Below are 26,730 nucleotides of genomic sequence, written 5' to 3'. Positions count from 1 at the left end.
GAAACAGCCAGCATTGATGAAATGTTGCTACGAATCCACGAGTGATGAAGCTTGAGAATGTATATGGGATACATTTATACTGCAATGAGTTTGTCATCTCAAGAGAAGTGTAACGCACGTACCATATTTGGGCATAATAGTGTGAGGCTGCGCGGTGTATTGCGTCCATACTGGCAGCAGGTGAATGCAAGATGTTGTCACTGTAAAACTGAACAAGGCTGATGTGGCGTTACGAGGCAGATTAGCGAACTCAGTGGCACTGCATACTCTCATGCGGCAAGGGGCAAGGTATATTTCCATACCGACAGTGATGTTTTAGGATATGTGACTGGTACTGGCGCCGATGCACAATGACTGTGCCACAGTCAACTATAAGTACAGGACATTGTTGTTGTGCTCTTCAGTCTGAAGAATGCTTTGATGCCGCTGTTCATGCTACTCTATCCTGTGCAAGCCTCTTCACCTCCGAGTAACAACTGAATCTGCTTACTATATTTATCTCTCGGCCTCCCTCTCCAATTTCTATCCCCCACACTTCCCTCCTACACTACATTCGCAATGGCTTAAAGTCTCAGAATGTGTCCTATCAACCGGTCCATTCTTCTAGTCAGGTTGTGCCACAAATTTCTTTTCTCCCAAATTCTGTTCAGTACCTCGTCATTAGCTACATGATCTACCCATCTAACCTTCATCATTCTTCTGTGGCACCGCATTTCAAAAGTTTCTATTCTATTCTTGTTTAAATTGTTCATCATCCATGTTTCTCTTCCATACATGGCTAGCCACAAACTCCTCCAGAAAATACTTTCAGACATTTTAATCAAGAGCAGAAGTTAACAAATTTCTCTTGTTCAGAAACTCTTTTCTTGCCGTTGACTGTCTACATTTTATATCCTCTCTTCTTTGACCATCGCCAATTATTTTGCTGCCCAAATAGCAAAACTCATCTACGTCTCTAATGTCCCATTTCCTAATCTAATTCCTTCAGCATAGCCTGATTTAATTAAACTACATTCCATTATCCTCGTTTTGCTTTTGTTGATGTTCATATTATATCCTTCTTTCAGAACATTACATAATGAAGTTCTTCTCAGTACCGCAACTCTGCCAGGACGAAGGGGCTGTGCTTGGTGAGGGCACCACATGTAACTGTTGGTAGAAGTCACCTGTTCAAGGCCACAGTGGTGTAACAGCTCTATGTGCTGAGTCCCTGCCAGAGTTAGTGCCACAGACAACAGGCCATCCCACGTCTACTCCAGCAGGACGTCCGACTACTTCCCAGGGTGCAGCGGGGTTGGCAGCCATCTTCCGCCATCGCAGAACGAGCGCTTTATGAAGGCGGGCTGCCCCTGCCATGACACGGCCTTGAAGCCACCTGGGGCTGCCGCAGTTACGGCGTCGTCAATAGAATTGTCATATTCTTCCATATAATTTGTGTGATTTCGCCCTTTCTTCTCCTTCCTCGACCTAACAAACAATATTGTCGTCACTAGTTCTATAACTATTACTGCCATTGTCAAAACTTATGCCGCGCGGGATTAGCCGAGCGGTCTAGGGCGCTGCAGTCATGAGCTGTGCGGCTGGTCCCGGCGGAGGTTCGAATCCGCCCTGGGGCATGGGTGAGTGTGTGTTTTTGTGCTTAGGATAATTTAGGTTAAGTGGTGTGTGAGCTTAGGGACTGATGACCTTAGCAGTTAAGTCCCATAAGATTTCACACACATTTGAACATTTTGTCAAAAGTTATTCTCTGGTTAATTTCACTAACCCTGCCAGAATCACCGGTTTGGTTATCCCGCGTTTATTCTCCGGTTAGGCGTTATTACGTTCGTACAACGCGTTTTCCGCGCTGTTCCAAGAACAGGACTTAAGCGGCTGCTAACCGAGTATTGGACAACTGATCCTTAATAGTGAAGCGATCTGGAAAAATATTTTCTGTCAAAATTTCATTTTTTTGGATACACTGAGAAGATAATGTATAATCTTTCTTACCTGTTATTCCTGTTAGTCGTTTATTTCCATTCTGATAGTCTGACTCTATGAATTTCGTTAACAATTATAAACAACGCTTATCAATCGCATACCCAATCAACCACAGAAGCAAACAGCTACTGGTATTCACCCGTTCGGGTTTATTCGGCTCAGATCATGTAACCCCATCCCCTTCTGTCTGCAGGAAACTTTTTTATTCCTTAATGCAACGGCGATTCCCATGGCATAGACATCACGTACATTATGCATGCTTTCAAAAAAATCAACTCATGATTCGTTCAGAAATCATCTTAGAATGTGTTCAAAAATCAACAGGGATGCATTTCAAACACATGTGAATAATCGATAGACCAACGTGCTCTGGATGCTAGGCGCATTAAGAAATAAGGTTTTTTTCTTCCAGAATATGAATTTGGCGCCCCCTTAAATTACCGCGCGGAGGAGATACCTCGGTTGCCCCTCCTAGATCCACGCCTGAAGTTTGAGTATATCCAGTATGAATTTGAGTATATCCTGCCCACTTTTCTTCCAGGTACGATCTAAGTGTAAATAGCCCATATCCTTTTCCTTTGCTGGAACAATCGACATGTTACAATAATATTGTAATAAGACCTGTGGTAGTCATATAGGAACACTGGAAGGGCTTCAGTTCGGCGTCATTTTATTTTGCAGATGTTCCCAGAGCTCGTACCGGTTGTAGATAAGAAACTGCTGTTTCCTCGTATTTTTGTAATTCCCGATTTGAGAGAGCGTTCCGGACTTTTTTTTATCGGTGGGTGGTTACTAACCGCCAGTATCTGCAGACTGTAACGATCATACAGCATTGCTCAGCGAATATAAAGAGACATTTCTGTTGCGTCCAGGAGAAGGGCATTAATGGGGGAAGAACGCATAGCTCCGAGACGCGTAGGCATTTGTACTGCAGTTTGTCCAGCAGTGTTGGTACTTTTTAGCAGCTTTGTGGTAGACCATGCACCCGTAATATATAAGGGAACGTATCAATGCGTGGTGTAACGTAAGCATAATGTTGAGCGAGCTAAGCGCCGTACTCTCGTCACCGACCTGACGAGGTCCAACGCTTTTTCGCTTAGCCTGTACTGATTATGGTTTTGATATGATGTCCCGAGCTCATTCTTGAAAAAATAGACTATCATCAAATTTAACCAGGGGTTTTATTTTTATTTTATAGGTAGAGCCTTTTATTGTTCAAAAAGTCTCTTACAGTTTATTTTTCGAAAGGAACAATTACTGATTTTTCTGGGGAAGTCTCAAACCCCTAGCCGTGTAACGTCTGATATAGTAAACCTACAGCATTAATAGCTTACACACAGCCTAATCTAGACCTTTGGTTCACACATACAAACATGAAAAAAAGTTTTCCATCACCCCAGTTCCCAGAACTCTTGAAGATAGACGTTGACTGTGGATACTGTATCACAAACACAGTCCTTTTGACTGTTCAGAGATGTCACTAAACCCATCCAAAGATGTAAACAACCATGCATAAGCAGCGCCTATTAGACGGAGGTGTCCGACAGCCGATCAGTTCCAGTCATTCCACCAGGAAGGAGGTACACGGCACGTGTTGTCCGTAGTTCTGCCATGCCTCGACGGTCAATACCGCGGCTCGATCGCGTCCGCATTGTTACTTTGTGCCACGAAGAGCTAACTCTCAACAAGGGAAGTGTCCAGGCGTCTCAGACTGAACCAAAGCGATGTTGTTCGGACATGGAGGATGTACAGAAAGACAGGAACTGTCGATGACATGCCTCGCTCTGGCCGTCGAAGGGCTACTACTGCAGTGGATTACCCCTACCTAAGTATTATGGCTCGGAGAAACATTGACACCAACGCCACCATTTTAAATAATACCTTTCGTGTAGCCACAGGACGTCGTGTTAAGACTCAAACTGTGCGCAGTAGGCTGCATGATGCGCAGCTTCACTCCCAACGTCAATGGCGAGGTCCGTCTTTGCAACCATGACACCACGCAGTGCGGTACAGATGGGCCCAAGAATATGCCGAATCGACAGCTCAGGATTGGCACCACGTTTTTTTCACCGATGAGTTAAGCATTTGCCTTCAACCAGACAATCGTCGGAGACGTGTTTGGAGACAACTCGATCAGGCTGTAAGCAAGGTGGAGGTTCCCTTCTGTTTTGGGGTGGCATTATGTGGGGCCGATGTACGCCGCTGGTGGTCATGGAAGGCACCGTAACGGCTGTACGATAGGTGAATGCAATCCTCTGACAGATAGTGCAACCATATCGGCAGCATATTGGCGAGGCATTCGTCTTCATGGACGACGATTCGCGCCTCCATCGTCCACATCCTGTGAGTGACTTCCTTCAGGATAACGACATCGCTCGACTAGAAAGGCTAGCATGTTCTCGAGACATGAACCCTATTGGACATACTGCGGATAGATTGAAAAGGGCTGTTTCTGAACGACGTGACCCACCATCCACTCTGAGGAATCTACGCCGAATCGCCGTTGTGGAGTGGGACAATCTGGACAAACAGTGCCTTGATGAACTTGCGGATAGTATGCCATAACGAATACAGACATGCATCAATGCAAGAGGACGTGTTACCGGGTATTATAGGTACCGGTGTGTTCAGAAATACGGGCCACCACCTCTGAAGGTCTCGCTGTGTGGTGGTACAACACGCAATGTGTGGTTTTCATGAGCAATAAAAAGGGCGGAAATGATGTGTATGTTGATCTCTATTCCAATTTTCTGTAAAGGTTCCGGAACTCTCGGAACCGAGGTGATGCAATACTTTTTTTGGTGCGTATATATCCAAATGTTGTTAGCAATACTGTAGGATTTTCACAGAGGGAGGAATAATTCTGTCAAGCTCGCTAGTTTAGAGTCCAGAGAGTAAATGGACTGAGGACAGCGTTATTCTATAAAACAACCGTGGCGGGATTCCAACACTTTCCAACTTCCTCAATAACACAAGTGTGTGAACGTTATCATAGGCTGCCACGACTTCGAGAAGGCAACTGTAACATTTTCTTTACTTCTTGCTGCATCATACATGTTGGAAGTTAAAATACATAAATTTTCAGTTGTTCCCCTGCCTTTCCTAAATCCAAACTGGATCTGATTTGAGTCCAATCACCATTCCAAACGATTTTTGACCAAATGCTTTAAAATTTTTCCGACGCAGTAAGAAAGAGGGAGTTTGTGGAAAGGTCTTATGAGACCAAACTGCTGAGGTCATCGGTCCCCACGCTTACGTACAACGTAATCTAATTTAAATTAACTTACACTAAGGACAACACACACACCCATGCCCGAGGGAGGACTCGAACCTCCAACGGTGGCAGCCGCGCGGAACGCTACAAGAAGCCCTTAGACCGCGCGTCTACCTCGCGCGGCTATGAAGAAAGAGAAATAGGTAGTAGTAGTAGTAGTAGTAGTTTTATTCATCCGTAGATCTCTTTTTACAAGGATATAGGACATGTCAAAGTATTTACAAGCTTAGATCAATTTACAATAAGCTAATTCGTATACACATATATTTACAGACTTCTAGTTAGAGACAATCATTAGATTTTACTCCTGGTCTGTATAACGTGGTTTACTCGTCATCTTAATGTGATTTCATTAGAGAGATAACTACTTGACTTGTCCAATCCTCTATTAGTTTGTCGTTCATCCATATTTGGTTAAACATCTGTAGTAGTTTCCTTCGTGCTGCGTCAAGGAGATTTTCTGTCGTTTGGTAGTGTATTCTGTCCTTGTCAGGTGAGAAATTTTGCCGCCTTTTTATCGTCTTTCATCAGTGCTTCGTAAGTAAGTCATATCTCGAGAGTCCGCAGCTCGTGGTCTAGTTGCTAGCGCTGCTACCTCTGGATCACGCGGTCTCGGGTTCGATTCCCGATAGGGTTGGGGATTTTCTCTGCCCGACGACTGGGTGTTTCTGTTATCCTCATCATTTCACCACCATCATCACCTTTCGTGATAGTGGCTAGATTGGACAGTGTAAAAATTGGGACTTGTGCAGGCGCTAATGACTGCGCAGTTCAACGCCCTACAAACCAAACATCATCGTCGTCATCATAGCATGAGAGGTTGACAGCAATCCTGGGTACGCAATCGCTTCCCGACTGCGGAAGCTGGTGATATTAAGTTCGCAAAAATTATTCAAGTAGTGCATCATTTACTGACTAAATATTTTTTGAGCTCTTGTTTTCGAGAAACGTTAAATTCCACCATACATCATCGATACTTACATTATTTGTTAAGGAGTCACAAAAATGTTTCGAACTGTTCTTCTTACGCTATTCTGTCTTCGAACTCTCGCAGTTACTTTCTTTTAAGCTATGAAATTTCCTACGTTTTATTGTTTCCAGAAGTTACTGCACGGAAGTTTTCGCTGCGCTGTAGTTCTAGGGCACTCTGGTGTCCACCAGCCATTGCTTCAAAACAATAACTTACTTTTGCCTGGGAACTGAAGCTGTTGCAGCTTCTTCAGTGACTGAAACGAGCTGTTTGTAGGCGTCGTTCGGACTTATAAATTGTTAAAATATTGAAACTTATCCTGAACTATAGCAGCGTAGTTTGACCAGTCAGCTTCCTTGATTTTATATCCGGTGTTTGGCTATTTAATATGAACTGAATTGCCAGATGATTCTCTTATGGCTTCCAGAGAGAGATGATGTGAGCCTAGAGTGTCACATTTGACCGTCCACTCCTTTACCCGGCGGAAGTCAACAGAGTACAATGTCAAATCTAATACCGATGGACTTGTGTGTTTGGTATGTATCATGGTGGGAGTCCTACCGTTTACAAGTACTAACTTGAAATTTTCCATAAATACATTCAAATCTCTAACATTCACGTCATGTGCTTCACCACCTCAGATTGACGTATCCATTGATGACTGGCACTTGATGTTGGAAAACAATTCGATCCAGTCAAATGTTCGTATTTTACACATAGGAGGCTTGTAAACGGTGACAATGGTAAATGCCTGCTTGGCAGACTGCTGTCCTAACGAGGGAATGGTCCAATCCTACATGTCGAAGCTAACGCTGAAATTTTTTATGCGGCAAGAATAGAATGAAAAAAATGGACTGTCAAAATTTTAGCTGCTAAGATGCAATGCGAGTATTTTTTAAAAACTGTTGAAATTAGTCGTTTCTGTCGCACGTAGAACCGCTTATGACAGCGGTTTGTACAGCCCTTCCCGGCTAGCGCACGATCGGCCTAGAGTACAAACATCCTGAGTGACACTGGCAAATTTGAAGCACCTAAGCCACACAGAAAACGTCATAGGTCATTAATATTTTGAATGAGAGGCAGTTCGTATCGTCAGCTAAACTGTTGCTTATGTAATTCTTAACAAAGTTGACTAGCAGAGGAAAATAAATCGAGGTAGTGTTTGATGTGACATTACATACATCTTCCATCAATCGTGACTTTAAAATATTTCTTGCACATACATCATTTTTAACAGTTCCAGTGGTATAGTTCTTACTCTATTTTTTAAATAACTTACATCTTAGTAACAATAAAACAGTGCCATGCTTATGCAGCATAATCGCAACAGTAAATCAGAGTGTCATTTGAATGCCAAAAAAAATCTTCCTTACATCAGGCACACCCTGACGTAAGAAAAATTACTGTTTTCAGGCACATCTCGGTAACTACCAGTTTTGTTCACACAGAAATGAGATGGAGTAAGAAATGGTCCTGGTCACTGCTCTGCTTTTTTTGCTGCGTATGTAGCATACTTTAAGCAATTCATAAAATGTGCTGATGCAGACTGATAATGCACAAATGACTGAAATTTAAGAATACCGTCATGCTGATAAACAAGTGACAGAAAGCTATGGGAAATTATATTGTCCGACAATTTGCTTAAAAATACTATCTAAACTCGAGAAAATTCTGTATACAGGGTCACATTGGTTGTTCCGGGTGGAATCGGAATTATATCAACAGTCTTTTCATCGTCCTCCTGAAAGACAGAGGCATCGCTGTGCCCAGGCCAATGAATCATTTTTTTATATTACTTTTAGAAATAGTTTCGAATGAAATGTTAATAATATTCTTTCCCATTTTTCCACATTTTTAAAAGTCTGTTATAAGATTCTTGCAGCGATGCAGACCTTGAAATGATAAAGCGTAGTTTGCTTGCAGTTCATTTACGAAGCCTGAGTGATCGGCATTTGGGGGGATAAAAGCAAGCTCTGTCTACATGTCAGCTGCGAATTAATGGCATATCCTCTACAATTTTATTTGAACTAAAATTCGTTGTTTTGTGACTTCCTTTAATGTATGATTTCTTGAATTTACCTAACCAGATCGAAGAACACTTAAAACAGCAGTTTTCCATCGGTAATGGAGTGCATTGCCTCTCACAAGCAGCTTTATATGGTTCATATCTTAAGAAATTTCGTTTAAAGAACTATTGTTCATGATATTTATTCAGGCTAAATGATTTATGTCAGATATTAATTGGGAACGGAGCAGGGGGGGGGGGGGGGTAACAGGAGTTTGTGGCCACCCTGTACATTAGATAGTTTTGTCAGAATTTTGCGAGTTTCACTTGGCACGTATTTATTACTTGGTGTAAGTCTTTATTCCCTTTATATGGTTCACAGTCAAATTTCATGAAGCAAAACTGGGTTTGCAAACTGCTTAATATTAATCGTCTTACACAATGAGTATTAATTTCAGTTTTACATCCATTGTTAACACTGAAGCTACTGTAAAAGCAAACTGGTGATTGTTATGGATATTAAATGAGTTGTAAATTTGAGTGACCAGTAATTGCAGACAACTGTTTCAGAGCAACTAGCAAGAAGAACTGAAATTTGGCATAGAAATTACTATCACATCAAGTCGTGTTATTCGTTTATTGGTGTACCATCAACCAAGGAATAGACCTACCATGTAGTGCACACGTGCAGCTCACTAAAGCTCTGGTAGAGGTGTGCATTTTTTCAATCATCTGGTGAGCAACGTATTTGGCGATTTTCGATTTTTTTAAATACTTGTAGTGCATCTTAGTAGCTAAAATGTTGACAGGGTCTTTCTTTTGACATATTCTTCCTGTATACACAAAAATTTCAGGGTATGCTTGGAAAGGTCAGATTGGATCATTCCTTTGTAACATTGCTGTAGCATTTTTTAAACTGAATTGTATCTCTAATTAAAATGGCTACTCCTCCTTTTCCATCATATCTCTCATGTCTAAGAGTTGTGTAACCTTTGAATTTTATTTGATTAGGTGTCTTATTCTAAGTTTCATAAATACAGGCTACTGATTCATGGTTTCTGCAGATCATGCATTCCACGGAAGAACTTTAAAAGACATCATCAGATTTGCAGAACTCTTCAGCATCATTCTGTATAAGAGTCTATACTGTTTCCGTGTCTGCCTGGTATGTGACAGAAAGAAAGAACTGGAGTATTGAAGCACAAAAGCTGTTAATAGCGGCTCCTCGACCAGACAGAGGAGTGGGAGTATATGGATTCCTTTTTATTGAACTTGTGGATCCTGAAATTTGTGTAACATATTAGAAAGGCATCCTTGTATGGACTCTGAATGGATCTTTTATTTTTGTAAGATCTGGGAGCTGGAATCGATATTACTACATGCTTAGGTCCCTGCTGTAGTATTTTTTCTGTCATGTTCTAATCCACTGGTTTCTCATACGTTAGGCCAGTCACTAGTAGTGAGCATTCGCGTTGTAAGAATATCAGCAGCAGCGTGCGCAAATGATGGTCACATTGATGAAGCATTAGATAAGTAAGAATTGCCGTAGGATTTGCTACACTTGGCAGCAATGTACTGTTGATAAATTTGGCACCAGTGCAGTGTTGTTTCTATTGCAGGGTAAATACCTGGGCTCTGTGCTATGAGCACATTGTGAAGTGTAATGTGCTCCTGTGCATCCACAGGAGCACAGAAACATCGAAGACAATTGTGGGTCTGCAGAACTGACTGGTTGCATGGACCAAACAGGCAGCATGCACATCACATACCATATGCATATTGGGGAATTTGAGATTTAAATGTGACAATGCATTTAGGTGTTGCATGTACTTTCACTTCTCCATTTTCAATTACTATCTGTGGGAATCTTCAAATGTTGGTTACCAAAAATTCAAATTTCAGTTCTTCAAAGATGTCTAGATTGGATAATGCTGTATCAACATCAAAAATAACTCCCCACATCTTTGTTAGAAAATTAGGGATGTAAGCCAACATACCCATTTACTAAATTCCCAGTTATGGTTTCAGTTTTAAATCTGTTTCTGCATATAACTGAAATATTAATAATTTCATGTCCTAAGTTGTTACTATCTTCAAACAACAGATATAAATTTCCAACATTATAATTTCTCCCCCTCTCCAAAGACAACATATAGACCCATGTCTGTTCATTGATATATATTTTCTTTGCTAGTATGTTTCTTGTTTCTAGGAAACATTTTACTACCTGCAGGACCTACAAATGTGGTCATTGAATTCTCAAAGTCTTTACCACAATCAGACTTTTGGGAAGTAAGCAGCCCACTGAAATTTCTACCTTGTGAATTTACAAACAAGTCACTGTCTATGATGACGAGATATGTATTTGAGTCTACATTTGCAGTATCTGCCATATCTACATCCACCACATTACTACTATTACTAGTACTATTACTTTGCTTCACCTTCTTTGGTGAATTTGTATCAGAAGTTGGTACCTGTTGTGATCATTCTTTTGATTTTTGTCACTTGGTCTTGTTTGTTGAGACTGCAGTGGAACTATTGTATGCTATGGATGATGTTTCACCTCCTTCTGATAATTCTGAGGACACTGATCTTGCAACAATATTTCAGTGGTGTCCAACTGATGGTGATACATAATTAGCAATTTTGAAGTGGGTTACATCATGACAGCTCGCTAGTGTGGCACATAGATGCCATAGATGACTCTTGGCCAGTGTCAGCTGGGACATCTTCATTAGTTTCCCTTTTAAATATCACCTCTGAGAGTCATCAACTAGCAGTGTCGCTATGACACATAATGCAAGCGATTTGTTAATAAAATATCCAGTGGATCCACTAAGAGCGCTGGACAAAAATTCTATAAAGCTAAACAATGATGCACCTAATGGAAATGACACCAGCTGCCACACAAAACATGAACAACTACTCAGTATGGGTGCCACAAATGGACACAACTTGTACTGTATTGTATTGTCTGTTACTGATCCAAGAAGCCACAACATTGTATAATTTGTACTTATGATACTGGACAACTCAAGTATATATGTATTTTAACAAGTAATTTTTACAACTTATTTCTTACAGATTGAGTGTGTTATATGAAAGTTTGTAAAATATTACAAGTGGGAGCAGACATCACAGTGTACTTTCATATTTAAGTGGGTTGTACATTCATTTTACAACAATATGAAATACAATGGATTATGGTGAGAGCAATATGTGAATAAATGCAGACCAGTATATTACATACTTTAAAGAAACATGCACTCCAGATAATTATCAGGTATAAGTGGTCTTTTATTAAGAAATAAATTACAGCGCATTTATAACCAATCTAAAAAATCATTTACTGTGTTAAAGTTTTGTTCTAAAATATTTTTTAAAGAAATTGATATGTGAAAGCTCTTCTCATTCTATTCTTTAATTTCATCTGGTAAATTATTATACATCCATATCCCAACATATAGAAAATTCTTCTGGTCACTAATTGTTCAGGACTGCTACCTTTTTCACTACTACGAATGTGTTCATTTAAATTAATGAGGTGTCTTTGTTTAGTAGGCAGGCCTTAACAAATTATATAACAATATAAATGTAAACAGATGACAATGTCATAATGCAAAGTCTGTCGAGATGTTGTCTGCTTGATTCATTACATCTCAGATTGCATATCACATGTATCACCTTTTTTTGCATGCCTTAATGCGAAGTCTCTTGAAATGTGTCTGCTTGATACATTATATGTCAGATTTCCTATTACATGTATGATCTTTTTTTTTTTTTTGCATTTCCAAAATGCCTCTTCTGGTGGTTGAGTGCCCTCAAAATAATATGATTCTACACTGAAATATGGAATGAAAGTAAGAATAATACACTTGGATAAGGACTGATTTGTTGATTGATTTGCTGAGTATCCTTATAACATAAGTGTTCCATTTAAGATTTTCTTTAAGCCATATACAGAAAAGCTTAACAGAACGTACATTGGATAGCTCTTGGTAGTTTAGGAGCATCCCTGGGATTGATCGTTTTTGAGATGAGAGGCTGAAACCAATGTAAGTTGTACTTTGTACATTTATAATGAGATTGTTCTCATTGACCCATTTTATTATTGCTAGATATGTATTATTTACCAGTCACGACTGGACAGACTGCCTCAAGATTACATACATAGATATGATTCACTTCAACTTTTCATATCTTCGAGGGCTGACTGAAACTCTTCATAATTCTTCAACAGTTGGCAGCATAGGTATGCAGCAGCTACTGGCTTCTTCCGTAGCCTCTTCTCCACAGCTCCAGTTGATGGGAAGCCTTAGCATTGAATTGTTGTGTTGTTACTGTGTAAAGTATGGAACCCTACGCAGACAGTCTGTCTATGCGATTTAAGCAAGGTGCAGTCATTGATTTCTTGACAGCAGAATATGTCACCCCAAAGGAGATTCATCACGGAATGAAAGCAATTTATGGTGACTGTGTTGATGTGAGTACTGTGCATCATTGGGCTAGTAAGTTTAAATATGTTGAGGTGGGAACATCTGACCTGTGTGATAAGCAAAGAGTTGGCGTCCTGTGACAACAACCACCGAGTTTCACAAGCAAAGTGTTGACAGATTCATACAGGACGATCATTGTATCCCTCATCTTTGCTTGGTTATCGGAAGATCTGTGCACAGCAGAACGTCAGAGACTGAATCTCACCAACTCACGACATCCTCCATACAGTCCAAATTTAGCATTGTCTGACTGCCATCTGTTCTCAATGATTAAAGACGATCTGCGGGGTCATCATTATGCTTCTGATGAAGACGTTGAGTGAAGTGTGAGACTATGGTTATAGGAACAGAGTGTTGACTTCTTCTGTGATGGCTTCAGAAAACTTGTTCATTGTTGGCAGAAATGTATCCATTTGGCTGGTGGTTACGTGGAAAAGTGAATATTGGTAATTACATATCACATGCTAAGGATTATTTCTGCATTTGATTTATTAAATTATTCCGATCCAAACCCAATTAACGAAGGTGGAGGCATTACCTTTGATTCAACCCTTTATATATATATATATATATATATATATATATATATATATATATATTAAAAACAAAGATTCCAAGACTTACCAAACGGGAAAGCGTCGGCAGACAGGCACAATGAGCAAAACACACACACACACACACACACACACACACACACACACACACACACACACACACACACACAGAATTACTAGCTTTCGCAACCGATGGTTGCTTCTTCAGGAAAGAGGGAAGGAGAGGGAAAGACGAAAGGATGTGGGTTTTAAGGGAGAGGGTAAGGAGTCATTCCAATCCCGGGAGCGGAAAGATATTTAACAGGTATTCTCTGACGACAGTTGGTTTGCAGAGGCGTTTTTCACGTTGGACAACAAGGTTTAGAGCTAAACTGTTAATAATTAATCTATATTTCTTAATATTTTCGTGAGCGATCTGAAAACAATGTTATAATCGTTGCTATGCAGAGATAACTGTAACATACTCTTTTATTCAGCTGTTCGTGTTGTTGTATAGTTGGCTGCAGTGTCACCGCATTTTAATCGTAGTTGGGTTGATGTTTGTTGTGTTTTGGAAGCATGGCGAATTTTAGCGATGATTTGTTCAGTGTTTTCGAGGAAAATGAAGGTCAGGATGATTCCATTCACACAATATCCTTACATGAAGACTCTCGTGGAGATGACCACACCTCTCAAGACAGCGCTGAGTAAGTACAACACTTTAACTGGTATCACGACTGTAAATTGAGGTTATGTTTGTGTGTTGTTCAAGCTCTATAAATTTGTAGGGAAAGATAGTGATTGTTCATGTCACTTAAAATCACCAGAACAAACCGGATTAATCTGCCGTGTGTGTCTTGTCCACAACAATAGAATCAAGTAGGTAAATTTGTTTATAAACTGCGTGAATTTGGAAGTTGGGACGTTACTGTGTACCATTTGAAGTATGATATACAACTGACTGATACAGAATTGGATATTGTTCCTCTGTCTCCGTAGTTGCGTTTGTTTTCATGCAAAACTTTTGGGATTTCAAATCACCCACGCCGTTCCAAAAGTTGCTGGTAGAACCACAGTTTATCAGTACAGAGGATGAGTACTGTGTTAAATGACTCTTTAATTTATTGGTGATTGTTGTTGTTGTTTTTGTTGTTGTTGTTGTTGTGGTGGTGGTCTTCACTCCTGAGAATGGCTTGATGTAGCTCTCCATGCTACTCTATCCTGTGCAAGCTCCTTCATCTCCCAGTACTTACTGCAGCCTACATGCTTCTGAATCTGTATCGTGTATTCATCTCTTGGCCTCCCTCTAAGATTCTTACCCTCCACACTGCCCTCCAATACTAAATTAGTGATCCCTTTATGCCTCAGAACATGTCCTACCAACCGATCCCTTCTTCTAGTCAATTTGTGCCACAAGCTCCTCTTCTCCCCAATTCTATTCAGTACTTCCTCATTAGTTATGTGATCTACCCATCTAATCTTCAGCATTCTTCTGTAGCACCACATTTCTAAAGCTTCTATTCTCTTCTTGTCTGAACTATTTATCGTCCACGTTTCACTTCCATACATGGCTACACTCCATACAAATACTTCGAGAAACGACTTCTTGCCATTTAAATCTATACTCGATGTTAACAAATTTTTCTTCTTCGGAAATGCTTTCCTTGCCATTGCCAGTCTAGATTTTATATCCTCTCTACTTCGACCATCATCAGTTATTTTGCTCCCCAAATAGCTAAACTCCTTTACTACTTTAAGTGTCTCATTTCCTAATTTAATTTCCTTAATTCCCTCAGCATCACCCGACTTAATTCGACTACATTCCATTATCCTCGTTTTGCATTTGTTGATGTCCATCTTATACCCTCCTTTCAAGACACTGTCCATTCCGTTCAACTGCTCTTCCAAGTCCTTTGCTGTCTCTGACAGAATTACAACGTCATCGGCGAACCTCAAAGTTTTTATTTCCTCTCCATGGATTTTAATACGTACTCCAAACTTTTCTTTTGTTTCCTTTGCTTGCTCAATATACAGATTGAATAACATCGGGGATAGGCTACAACCCTGTCTCACTGCCTTCCCAACCACTGCTTCCCTTTCATACCCCTCGACTGTTATAACTGCGATCTGCTTTCTGTACAAATTGTAAATAGTCTTTCGCTCCCTGTATTTTACCCGTGCCACCTTTCGAATTTGAAAGAGAGTATTCCAGTCAACATTGTCAAAAGCTTTCTCTAAGTCTACAAATGCTAGAAACATTGGTTTGCCCTTCCTTAATGTAGCTTCTAAGATAAGTCGTAGGGTCAGTATTGCCTCAAGTGTTCCAACATTTCTACGGAATCAAAACTGATCTTCCCCGAAGTCGGCTTCTGTCAGTTTTTCCATTCATCTGTAAAGAATTCGCATTAGTATTTTTCAGCTGTGACTTATTAATCTGATAGTTCGGTAATTTTCGCATCTGTCAACACCTGCTTTCTTTGGAATTGGAATTATTATATTCTTCTTGAAGTCTGAGGGTATTTCGCCTGTCTTATACATCTTGCTCACCAGATAATAGAGTTTTGTCAGGATTGGCTCTCCCAAGGCTGTCAGTAGTTCTAATGGAATGTTGTCTACTCCGGGGGCCTTGTTTCGACTCAGGTACTTCAGTGCTCTGTCAAACTCTTCATGCAGTATTGTATCTCCCATTTCATCTTCATCTACATCCTCTTCCATTTCCATAATATTGTCCTCAAGTACATCACCCTTGTATAGACCCTCTGCTTTCCCTTCTTTGCATGGAACTGGGTTTCCATCTGAGCTCTTGATATTCATGCAAGTGGTTCTCCTTTCTCCAAAGGTCTCTTTAATTTTCCTGTAGGCAGTATCTATCTTACCCCTAGTGAGATAAGCCTCTACATCCTTACATTTGTCCTCTAGCCATCCCTGCTTACCCATTTTCCTCTTCCTGTCTATCTCATTTTTGAGACTTTTGTATTCCTTTTTGCCTTCTTCATTTACTGCAATTTTGTATTTTCTCTTTTCATCAGTTTATTAGTACTCACCTGAAAACAAAACTAAGTTCAACTGTGTAAACAAATTCTGTCTAAAGAAACTATTTATCTTATACCTGCACTGTAACTACCATATCGTCTACATTTTGCCTTTATATTCATATTAAATTCACTGTTCATTTGATATCTACAAGATCATATTTATCATTGTTTTCTGGTGTTTGTGGGCTAGATACTGTTCTGACAATCTTCATATTTTCTTTGTGTGTTGAACTAAATTCTTACTAATTAATGGAAAATCTCATACAAAGATGTGAAACAATTACTAACAAAGAGATAGAGGGGCTGGCCAGTACTTACCTCAGCTCAGTACATCATAGAAACACAAAAAACAACCGAAAATTTAAGTTCCTACCTTTCGGAATAAATGTTCCTTCATCAGGGAGGATAGAGGGGAAAGAAAGGAAAGAAGGGAAAGTGGATTTAGTTACTCACAACCCAGGTTATGAAGCAACAGGGAAAGGAAAACGGGGAAGGTAGCAAGGATGGAGGCATGGTTGTCAGAGGGAAGCCAAAGATATTCTACTGTAGGTACTGTGCCAGCTTCAAACCAAGGAGGATGCATACAGAAGTAAAGAGGTGTATAGTATAAAGATGTAGGATGAAAAGATGCATGAATGGCTAAAGAGGAGAAGACTGAAAAGTAAATGGGAGTGAGGTTGTTTAACGTAGGTTCAGTTCAGGGGGATGGCGGGATGAAAGGATGTGCTGGAGTGCAAGTTCCCATCTCCGCAGTTCAGAGGGACTGGTGTTGGGTGGGAGAAGCCAAATGGCACATACGGTGTAGCAGGTTCCTAGGTCCCTAGAATTATGCTGGAGGGCATGCTCCGCTACTGGGTATTGGACATCTCCTAAGCGGACAGTTCGTCTGTGTCCATTCATGCGCTCAGCCAGTTTAGTTGTTGTCATACCAATGTAAAAGGCTGTGCAGTGCAGGCATGTCAGCTGATAAATGACATGTGTAGTTTCACACGTGGCCCTGTCTTGAATTGTGTATGTTTTACCAGTAGCGGGGCTGGAGTAGGTGGTTGTGGGGGGGATGCATGAGGCAGGTTTTGCAGCGGGGTCGGTTACAGGGGTAGGAACCGCTTGGTAGAGAAGGTAGTCTCGGAATATTGTAGGGTTTAACAAGGATGTTACGGAGGTTAGGGGGACGACGAAAGGCAACTCTGGCTGGTGTGGGGAGAATTTTGTCAAGGGATGATCTCATTTCAGGGGTTGACTTGAGAAAGTCATATCCCTGGTGGAGTAATTTATTGATGTATTCGAGGCCAGGATAATATTGGGTGACAAGGGGGATGCTTCTGTGTGGTCTGAGGGTAGGAATATTGTTGTTGGACGGGGAGGAATGTATTGCTCGGGTGATCTGTTTGTGGACAAGGTCTGCAGAATAGTTGCGGGAGAGGAAAGCACTGGTCAGGTTATTGGTGTAATTGTTGAGGGATTCATTACTGGAGCAGATACGTTTGCCATGAATATCTAGGCTGTAGGGAAGGGAGCGTTTGATGTGGAATGGATGGCAGCTATCAAAGTGAAGGTACTGTTGTTTGTTGGTGGGTTTGATATGGACAGAGGTGTGGATGTGAGCTTCAACAAGATGGTCAACTTCCAGGAAGGTGGCTTGGGCTTTGGAGAAGGACCAGGTGAAATTCAGATTCGAAAAGGAATTGAGGTTAAGGAGGAAATTAAGGAGTGTTTCTTCACCATGAGTCCAGACCACAAAGATGTCATCTATAAACCTATACCAGGCCAGGGGAAGCAGCTGTTGGGTCTTCAGGAAAGCCTCCTCCATGCGGCCCATGAAGAGGTTGGCATAGGATGGAGCCATCCTGGTTCCCATGGCAGTTCCCCTGATTTGTTTGTAGGTCTGGTCTTCAAAAGTGAAGTAATTATGGGTGAGGATGAAGTTGGTAAGTGTGATAAGGAAGGAGGTTTTTGGAAGATCTTCGGGTGGGCGTTGGGAGAGGTAGTGCTCAAGGGCAGAGAGACTAAATTCTTACTCAGTTTACAAGAAGGTAGTTATTGGGCACAAGGAATGTGAAATAAAGCCATTGAAATTGCTCCTTATTATCTTCCAATACTATTTTACTTGAACCATGTGATGCAGCACTCTACACCATTATACCACAATAGATACACTATTTACCTGAGAGTTATGATAAGAAGTTAATTTCCACTCTCTGTTCAAGCTATAAATCGTGTGAAGTAGTTGATATTTGCATTATTTTGTAACATATTTATGACATTCCTTATCTTTCTTTTATCCCTGGGGTAAAGAAGTGACACTTAACCCTTCACCAGTTCATTTTGACACATCTGGGCCCATTCACTAAGATTTACTCATTATTCCAGTCAGTCTTTTGGGATCATTTAAAATTGTGCAGTACCTCTATATTGGTATGAATTTCGATAGACTGTGAGCACTTTAGTGCGTAGATATTGTAAATGCCCTGTCTTCTTAAGATAGACCTGTCTGGGACTATGGGATCTGGCATTTGTGAATGAATGATGAATTATTTTATTTTCCTGTTTTGCTAGAGCACATACTTGATACAGCTATTGCACAAAGGTACAAGGTTATATATGTCAGTCAGCCGAGCCTATCGATGTCAAATGTCAGCCGCATCCCATAACATAATTATGATTTGGCATGTGATGTCATACATGGCTGAAGTTACATCTTGGACATCTCCTAAGTCTTGGTTGTTGTGATAGTCTGATCTGTTGGGCAATCTGAGGTCTAGGTTAGGTTGAAAGGTAACTATTTAGTTATGAGCTGGTGAAGCCAATGAATGTTAAAGCAGGAAATCTGGGTGTTGTAATAAACTGACCCATAGCAAAGCCTAATGTTATGTCCATGTCATATTGAAGAAGGCAAAGTGGGTCCAATATGTAACTTTTATGCAGTCAGGATACAGTGACTGTTTTTCCATTTTTTGTCATCTCTGTTAGTGTTTTGGATTGTTGGTTGTCGTGACAGACTAGTCTGTAGTTAGTCAGAGGTCTGTGTTTGGTTGGAAGGTGACAGCTTTGTTGTGAGTTGGTGAAGCCACTGAATGCGAATAAAAAATCTTAGATGTAATGACATACTGATCTGTATTGTATTGAGATGCTCACTGTGTAAGGCAGAATAGCCCTAGACTTGGTGCCAACTCGGTATTATCATCACTTATAGGTGTTTGAGACTCTGGAACCATATAGTTTCATTTCATTAAAGCACTTATGCTTGTGTTCCTGGAAGGATCTCATTTTGTTCAATGCTGAGGTGCTATTCCAATACAGTTGGAGAGCCTCTACAAAGCTGTTCATCTTTAGATGGAGTACCAAGTGGGCTGAGGTGTGAATGGCAATTCACATTGAGGAGAGAGGCATGCTAGACCAGTCAGTTCAGTTGTGCAAAGCCACTATGCCAGGGTGGTGTAGTGGTTAGCACATCTACTTAGTGACCAGGAGTCTTGAGTTCGTATCCTGGCCTTGATAAAAGTTTTCATTCATCGCTCCAGTTTGCTTTTATACACAGTGCACTTATGTTTGAAATATAATAGTGCTAATTGACAGAACAGTTCCTCACTTACTTGCAAATATCATATTCAAAACACAAAACAAACAAATTGTATTGTTAACTGTGATAAACCATATTTTTTATTAAAAAAATGATGTTTGAGGAGTTTCAGTTAATATTTTGACTTTTTTTCTCATACACTTCCCACAACTGAACTGCTTTTTTTGGGTTTCCAGCACGCCGTTCATGGGCCCAGAACTTGGGTGTTTGCACTGGCCCCGGACACCATTAAAACTTTTTGATCATAGCTTCCAACAGTTGATACATTCGACTTTATCCTCGAATGAATTTTCACTATATGCCTCCTCAGTTTATGTATCATATTCAGAGCTGGAGAATTTTCATTGCAATGTTTCTTCAATCTCTTACCACCTCTCTTTTATGTGAAAAGTTTGCGTTTCTTGCAGGTAGCCTTAATTGTATAGCGGGATTCAGATTTTCAAAAACCTTTCTTGTTTGGAGTGTACATAAGTAATTTCACTGACTAACCTTTGGTTCTCTTATGCTTGTTATAGTTGGGTTTAGGCTGGGAAGCAAACTTGTTGAGATTTGCTTGTCATTGACTGTTTATCATTATCACCACATTCTTTGTTGTTGTATGTTCACCACTTTCTTTGTTGTTGGATGTTTTCTGGTCAATGGGCTCCTCTACAAAGTTGGGCTCATCGAGTAAGTTCCCGCTGAAGTTGTAGATACCAGCTTTCCTAAACCCATTTGGGGCAGTTCCTATTGTTGCCCCTTTAATATAAGCTTTTCTCGAAAGCTTAGAGGTCTGGTACTGTGTAACAGAACATACTGGATCTCTGCGATTTGTCAGCCATGTCTGAATTTCAGCGTTGTTGAAAAGTCAACAGTGAATACATAAATGCAATGCAGATTGGTACAGTTGATGAGAACTGTCTCAAGAAGAGGACTGTACCTGATGCAGAAGGGTTGGTAGTTTCTACAAAATGTTCAAATCATTTCGTGGATATGCCTATCTTGATCCACCCAGGTTTGTGACAGTTGAATATCAATACTGGGACTGCTCCATTCTTAAACTGACTCTCCATGTTATGTCTTGGAAATATAAGGAGCAGTGGCATGTAATTTGCAGCTGCACTCATGCAAACAACAATGGTGATTAAGCTTTTCTGTTCAGAAAAAAAGTAAGCTACCACTTGGGGTCGGCAGAAGCGTCCAGTCCCACGTGTCGGCTTTGACCCGTGACGTAAGGGTGTTGTCGTGTGTGACGTCATGACGGCACGGAGCGTGGTTTTAGTGTGGTGTGTTTCTAGATGTCGCGTTGTGGTTTCTTGTGCTCTCTGGTGGTATGTTCAGGGTTTTGTTTGCTTGGTGTAATGGGCTCAGTTTGCTTTTAGTCACTATCCAGAATTGTTAAGAGTGTCGGCTGTGTTTGTAGTGGAATTCGTTTCAGTGAGTTAACGATTTTGTTTGAAGGTTAATTTAGTGTTTGCTCTACATCGTGTGGTAATTTTAGTCAAATTAATCTGTTTTTGTTCAGAAATGGATATGACGGATAAAATTAACAGTGCGCTGGTCAAGGGAAGTGTTCGATCCCAATCTGTGGCTGTGTATGTTGATATTGGTATAGGGAGATGTTTTTGAGCTACATAGGCCAAGGGAAGTGTTTGATCCTCATTTATGGGATTGGGAGCTGCTGTTATGCTATATAGGTCAAGGGAAGTGTCAGATTCCAGATGATATTGTTTAGTGGTATTTGGGGAGTTTTGTGATGTCTGTATGGGTGTGGGTGTCTAAATTTGTTTATATTTGGTTTGCCCTCACCCAAAAACACCCCGTTTCCCGCACTTGTCCCGTTAGTGTCATTAGGCTTTTTGTGGAAAGTGTGTGTGTGTGTTTGTTTTTAGATGTATTTTCGTCCTCATACTGTGTATGTACCAACTTTATATGCGCCATATTGGAATCGTGGTTTATGGTCGTTTCCGCCATATTTGTGACATCATGGGTCAAAGCAGACGGACGGGATCGGATGCTTCCGTATTTCCGCTACTTGCTTCTTCCTTTTCTTTGCTATGACCTTGACTTGTTTTGACTATACTACAATTACAAAAATTGCTGAAGTTTTCTGGGAAAAATCTGAGATGGCTATTAAGGAAATGCAGGTTGATACTCATATTGCAACCTAAATTTTTCTTAGTCATCAGCATATCTGCCACAAATTTCTTATAACATGGGTGCTTTCTGTTCCCCGAAAAACCATTTATCATATTCTTGAATCCTATCTGAGGCATTCTTTCCTCATAAGTCATCAAATCCCTAAATTGTATGTTATTAGATTCCTTATCTGTGGCCCCACAGATCTGTCCTTTCAGTTTAGCAGCACACAGGAAGGAAAATTTGTGACAGATATACTTAAAACATTCACCACATTTACTCAGTCGCATTATGAATTGTTTCATGATACCGAGATTTATGTGGAGAGTTCACCAAACTTGCTTTATAACATTCTTGTCTCCTGGATCCAGATTTGTTTTAGGTACCCATTACTTTCTCACCCCGTGTAAATCATGTCCACTACTATCCCAGCAGGGATATTTTGTGCAGCCTGACTGTTGCCCAAGAAACGTTCCTTGAGCTTTAGATCACCACCCATTATATATTTTTGCTCTGAATATTTTAAATTGCTGTTAATATCATTGAAAAGGTTTTGTAGTTTTCCTTCAATATGTAAGAGTAACTTAGTGATATTAAATCATAATTATTGATAATGTGCAGGAGTGCAGCCCCCCTTTTTTCTGGGTTCCATAAATAAATAACCTTCATTCTTTATTGTTGTATTACAGTAAACAAGAGGGCTTCTTCAGTGAAGTACTCACAAAACTCCTCTTATTTGATACCAGGAGAATGTTGTAACAGGTATTATCAGTCTTTTTTTCTCTGAGCAAGAGCCCAAAATCATTTACTTCACCTTGGGTAAACAGCCCTGCTTTCAACTGTTTAGTGGGCACCAAAATTTCATCAGCATCTGCAGAATCAGATGATGACAATCTGATGGCTGATTTCAGATTTGGATATCCAATTCGTTTTATACTCATTTTATTATGGCCCTATTGTTGTGGTTTGTTTGGTATAGCCACATCATTGTAATTCCTAAAGGTAATGAATTCTTCTTCCCCTGCATCCATGTTTCTTAATCTCGTAACACACATACAACACTTACGGTGTGGCACATATGTCTTGTCTTGGTCTCCTAACTTGACACAAAAATAAGCTAGGTAAGCTTTTTCTCACATATGGGGTTATGTTCTCCCTTCTAGATTTCAAAGTAAATGAGCCACAGATGAACCAAATTGAGTTGGGATTGTTTGCACACTGACATCTTGAGGAGCTCACCATTTGTAGACAGACTTCAATGCACCAGTAAATGTAAAAGTTGTACGAAGCATACTTTTTGAAACAATTAAGCTCAAGTTCATAATCGCTTTCACATTAGTGTGCCATAACTGGCCGTAGGGATACTGACATGTGAATAACTTAAGGCAAGTTCAACCAACCCAGTTGTCATAAAACCAACATTAGGGTAGTTACCAGAAAACTTATAGCAAAATTTAATTACAATTTACAGATGCATAACATACACTAATGCAGCCATAAACAAATCAATCTTTCATCACTAACAGATGCATTGGTACATGGCTCACTTTACTACAGTCCCAAACTATGAACCAACACTGCAGATGACAAATTATTAATCAACTTTATGTTCACTGTACCTCTTGAACATGAGGCAATTTGGAACAACACAATTAAGTGTAGCTTTGTAGTCACAGAAATTAATTAACCCCCTTACATACAAATTTCAGCCATCGGAACCTGCTAACATGTATCCACAGCTACGGACTGCCCTGAAGCTGACATCACTTCTCTAGAATACTGTGCACATAGTTCAGCATATTTGCAAAGCCCAGAAAGTCTACAAAAGAAAGGCTCCGATCAGCCACAAACAACATTGAAATTTGCAGAACACTGCCAGGGTACAATTTCGTGACACTATGGTCAGTGATAAGACTAACCTGCTCTTTGGCGCTACATCCAATGTGATGTGTCCCAGAAGAAGTAGGAAAAATTCTCCTAAGACTTGCTAGCCAAAAACAGTTTAATTTACAAGTTAACCCTGCGTGCGGCCAGAGTCGATCTCAGATGGACAAATTACTGTTCTAGCCAAGACAAATGACCAAGTTCAAATTCGAAACTGAATGCCGATGCTCACCAAATCCAGTAGGAGTGCAAGGCACTAATTTGGATGTGATATGCTTCCCACCATCCACTGACTAAACAGCAAACTCTGGGCCGCTGACCCATCACTCAGGTAATGCCATAGCACTTTCCGCAGTTCCAGTCCACAACTAGCATGTGCCCAGCCCTTATTACATGGCTTATTCCGTCCTCTGTCGTCCAGACCACCAGTTACGTAAAGCTTGCCCGGCGTGTAGTTAAAACTACTATACACATCTGGCATCTCTGACCCCAGAACAATTTTTATTTGCTTAAAGGTGTATTGATTATCTAGTCCAATGACCATGATTCCAGAATAGAGCTCCAAATACAGTAAGCCCTAAGGAAACTTCCAAGATAGACTTGGAACTCCCCACCAAGACAGAAGAATAAAGACAGACCTTTCCAATAAAATGGTTTCCATTGCTCGGTGGAAAATGTATGCACCTGGGACTCACGCAGAAGAATTGAAGCGCCTTGCACAAGAGAGCATTCATGTTCGTGTCTCTTGAGACACATTTTCGAACTGCTGGCAAACTGCTGCTGTGGGCCTACAGTCTGCACAAAATATATGACTATGGTAGTTATAATGCCATTACTGGTTATATTTGTGAATGACACTTCATTCATCACCAGCCCCACTTACTATTGTTGCTATCAGAGTGAGTACATAAAAGCAAATAAAAGTGTGATCTTCATATATGCTGTCCCATGCTCATATAGATATAAATGCTCTCAGGTATTGACTCTGTATTCGTCCGCTCTCCAATTCTCTTCATGTGAAATTTCAAAACACAAGACATACTGTTATTCTCCTAGTATCTGCCTTTAAGGTTGAATTAATAGAAAGTCTGTTTCAGAGTGCATCTGTCAGCTAAACAGGAACAAGGGACTCACTTCAGCATTTTGTCAGGGTCGGTATGAACCATTGCTGTGCCCTACCATTATTCGGTCATTGATCTAAATTACATGAGTTTTGGAGTCAATAATGAGGGCTTCAAGCAGGTGATTATAGCTTTAGACATATTGAAAAACAGTATTGTCATGAGTACCCCAAGAGCTGTGCATGAGGCAGTGGTGAAGGACGACTTTTTCAATGTCATTTCCTAAGTCTGGCAGACTTCAGCTTTTCATACCATCCATGGCAGTGTGAAGCTAGGAATCTTGAACATCTTCTTCAAGTGTTTCAACTTTGAGGAAACATACACTCACCTGTTTTGGAGATGCCACTTGGAGCCGAAGTTCTCTCTGCCTATGGCATGAGAAAGCATCATAGGACTGGAGCAAAATCAGTGTACCATGTTGAATTATCTGTCTTCAGACAATAAAGGTATAGTACTTCTTGATAGTTTTAATAAAATTTGGTCTCACATATAGTCTAGGAGGAATGCAGTAATTTTTCTATTGCGATCTGACAAGGACAACGCCAGTCCAAACAGTTACTTAAGTGTCATCCTCATCAGCTGCTTAGAAAGGGTTGACTAGGTAGTTATCCATCTTACATCCCAAAACTTCCTGGGCAGCTTTCATTGTGGACTGAGATAGTATTGTTCCACCATGGTAAACTAGTCCTATAAGTGTCAGTCATTCAAGAGTCTTTTACCTGGAATAGCTGTAGAACACCACTTGGAGATACAACAACCTTTTCTGAGTTCACAGTTGCGGCTTATGAGTACATCTAACAATTCTGACACAGTCTTTCAGCAGCATTTTAAGTGTAACATTATCTATAATAGCTATTAAAATTGTTTCATTCAAAGTGAGTAGTTCGGTCAAGCAATTTGCTGTTCATTGATTATTTCATGATCTTTACTTTTGTGTAGCCTTACAACAATAATGGAAAACAATATATGTAAATGTCATCTGTTCATGTCATAATTTGAACCAAACTGATGTGGACCTAATCTTTAACAAGATCGTAATATGGTTACCAGTCCTAAAGGACTGAGGAATGAAAAGGATAATAAAATCATTGAACATTGTGAAATGCATCAGCTGATACCTGCGGGATACTATGGCGTCACTATTTATGGATAATCATGGATCTCCTACATCAAATTGATAGACATTGTCCACCCTAAAGTCATCAGCTGCCAACAGTCGCCTACCAGCCCAGTTCCAAGTCTGTTTGCAGAGGCTTGGTGAAGTGCTGCTTAAAGATTTGTTGCCATCTTTTGGTAAGACATACCCTGAAAGTTCTAACAGTTGCCTAGAAGCCTGTGAAATGACTTTCCATGCTATTTTGATAGAAATCTTGCAAATTATCTGTGAAATTTGGAATTAACTCACTATTTGCGTAGAATATATAATTTGCCATGTTCAGTTACTCCATTATGGGATATACATATTTTGCTGTTGACCACTATTTTAAGTAACTCAATGTTTTGTTTTCCCACAATGAGCTAATGTATATAAATTTATTCTTTCAGGTTTAAAGATATAAGTATTACCAGACCGGCCTCTGACCAAGTGAAACGAGATTATGAAGATGAATTTGGAGGTGGAGAATCTGACCACAAAAAACTGAAAAGGGAAACTATCCTTGATGACATAAAGTAAGATTACTTTCATATTGTGCTATAAATTATGTAAATAGTTTTCATACTCTAACGTAA

The 26,730-nt window shown here is 40.2% G+C and overlaps 1 protein-coding gene across 1 annotated transcript in view; it reads left to right on the top strand.

Moving 5' to 3' along the window:
• Positions 1-13,762: 13,762 nt before the first annotated feature.
• Positions 13,763-26,730, top strand: part of LOC126366010 (exosome RNA helicase MTR4) — a 94,839-nt gene continuing 81,871 nt past the window's right edge. The window contains exons 1-2 of the mRNA XM_050008854.1: positions 13,763-13,968; positions 26,545-26,670. Of these exons, the coding sequence (XP_049864811.1) occupies positions 13,841-13,968; positions 26,545-26,670 (254 nt within the window). The 5' untranslated portion in view covers positions 13,763-13,840. The remainder of the gene's footprint in view (positions 13,969-26,544; positions 26,671-26,730) is intronic.

The sequence above is a fragment of the Schistocerca gregaria genome, chromosome 4 (genome assembly GCF_023897955.1).
Source record: "Schistocerca gregaria isolate iqSchGreg1 chromosome 4, iqSchGreg1.2, whole genome shotgun sequence".
NCBI classification, from domain to species: domain Eukaryota; kingdom Metazoa; phylum Arthropoda; class Insecta; order Orthoptera; family Acrididae; genus Schistocerca; species Schistocerca gregaria.
This window is presented reverse-complemented; position numbering and strand designations above follow the sequence as displayed.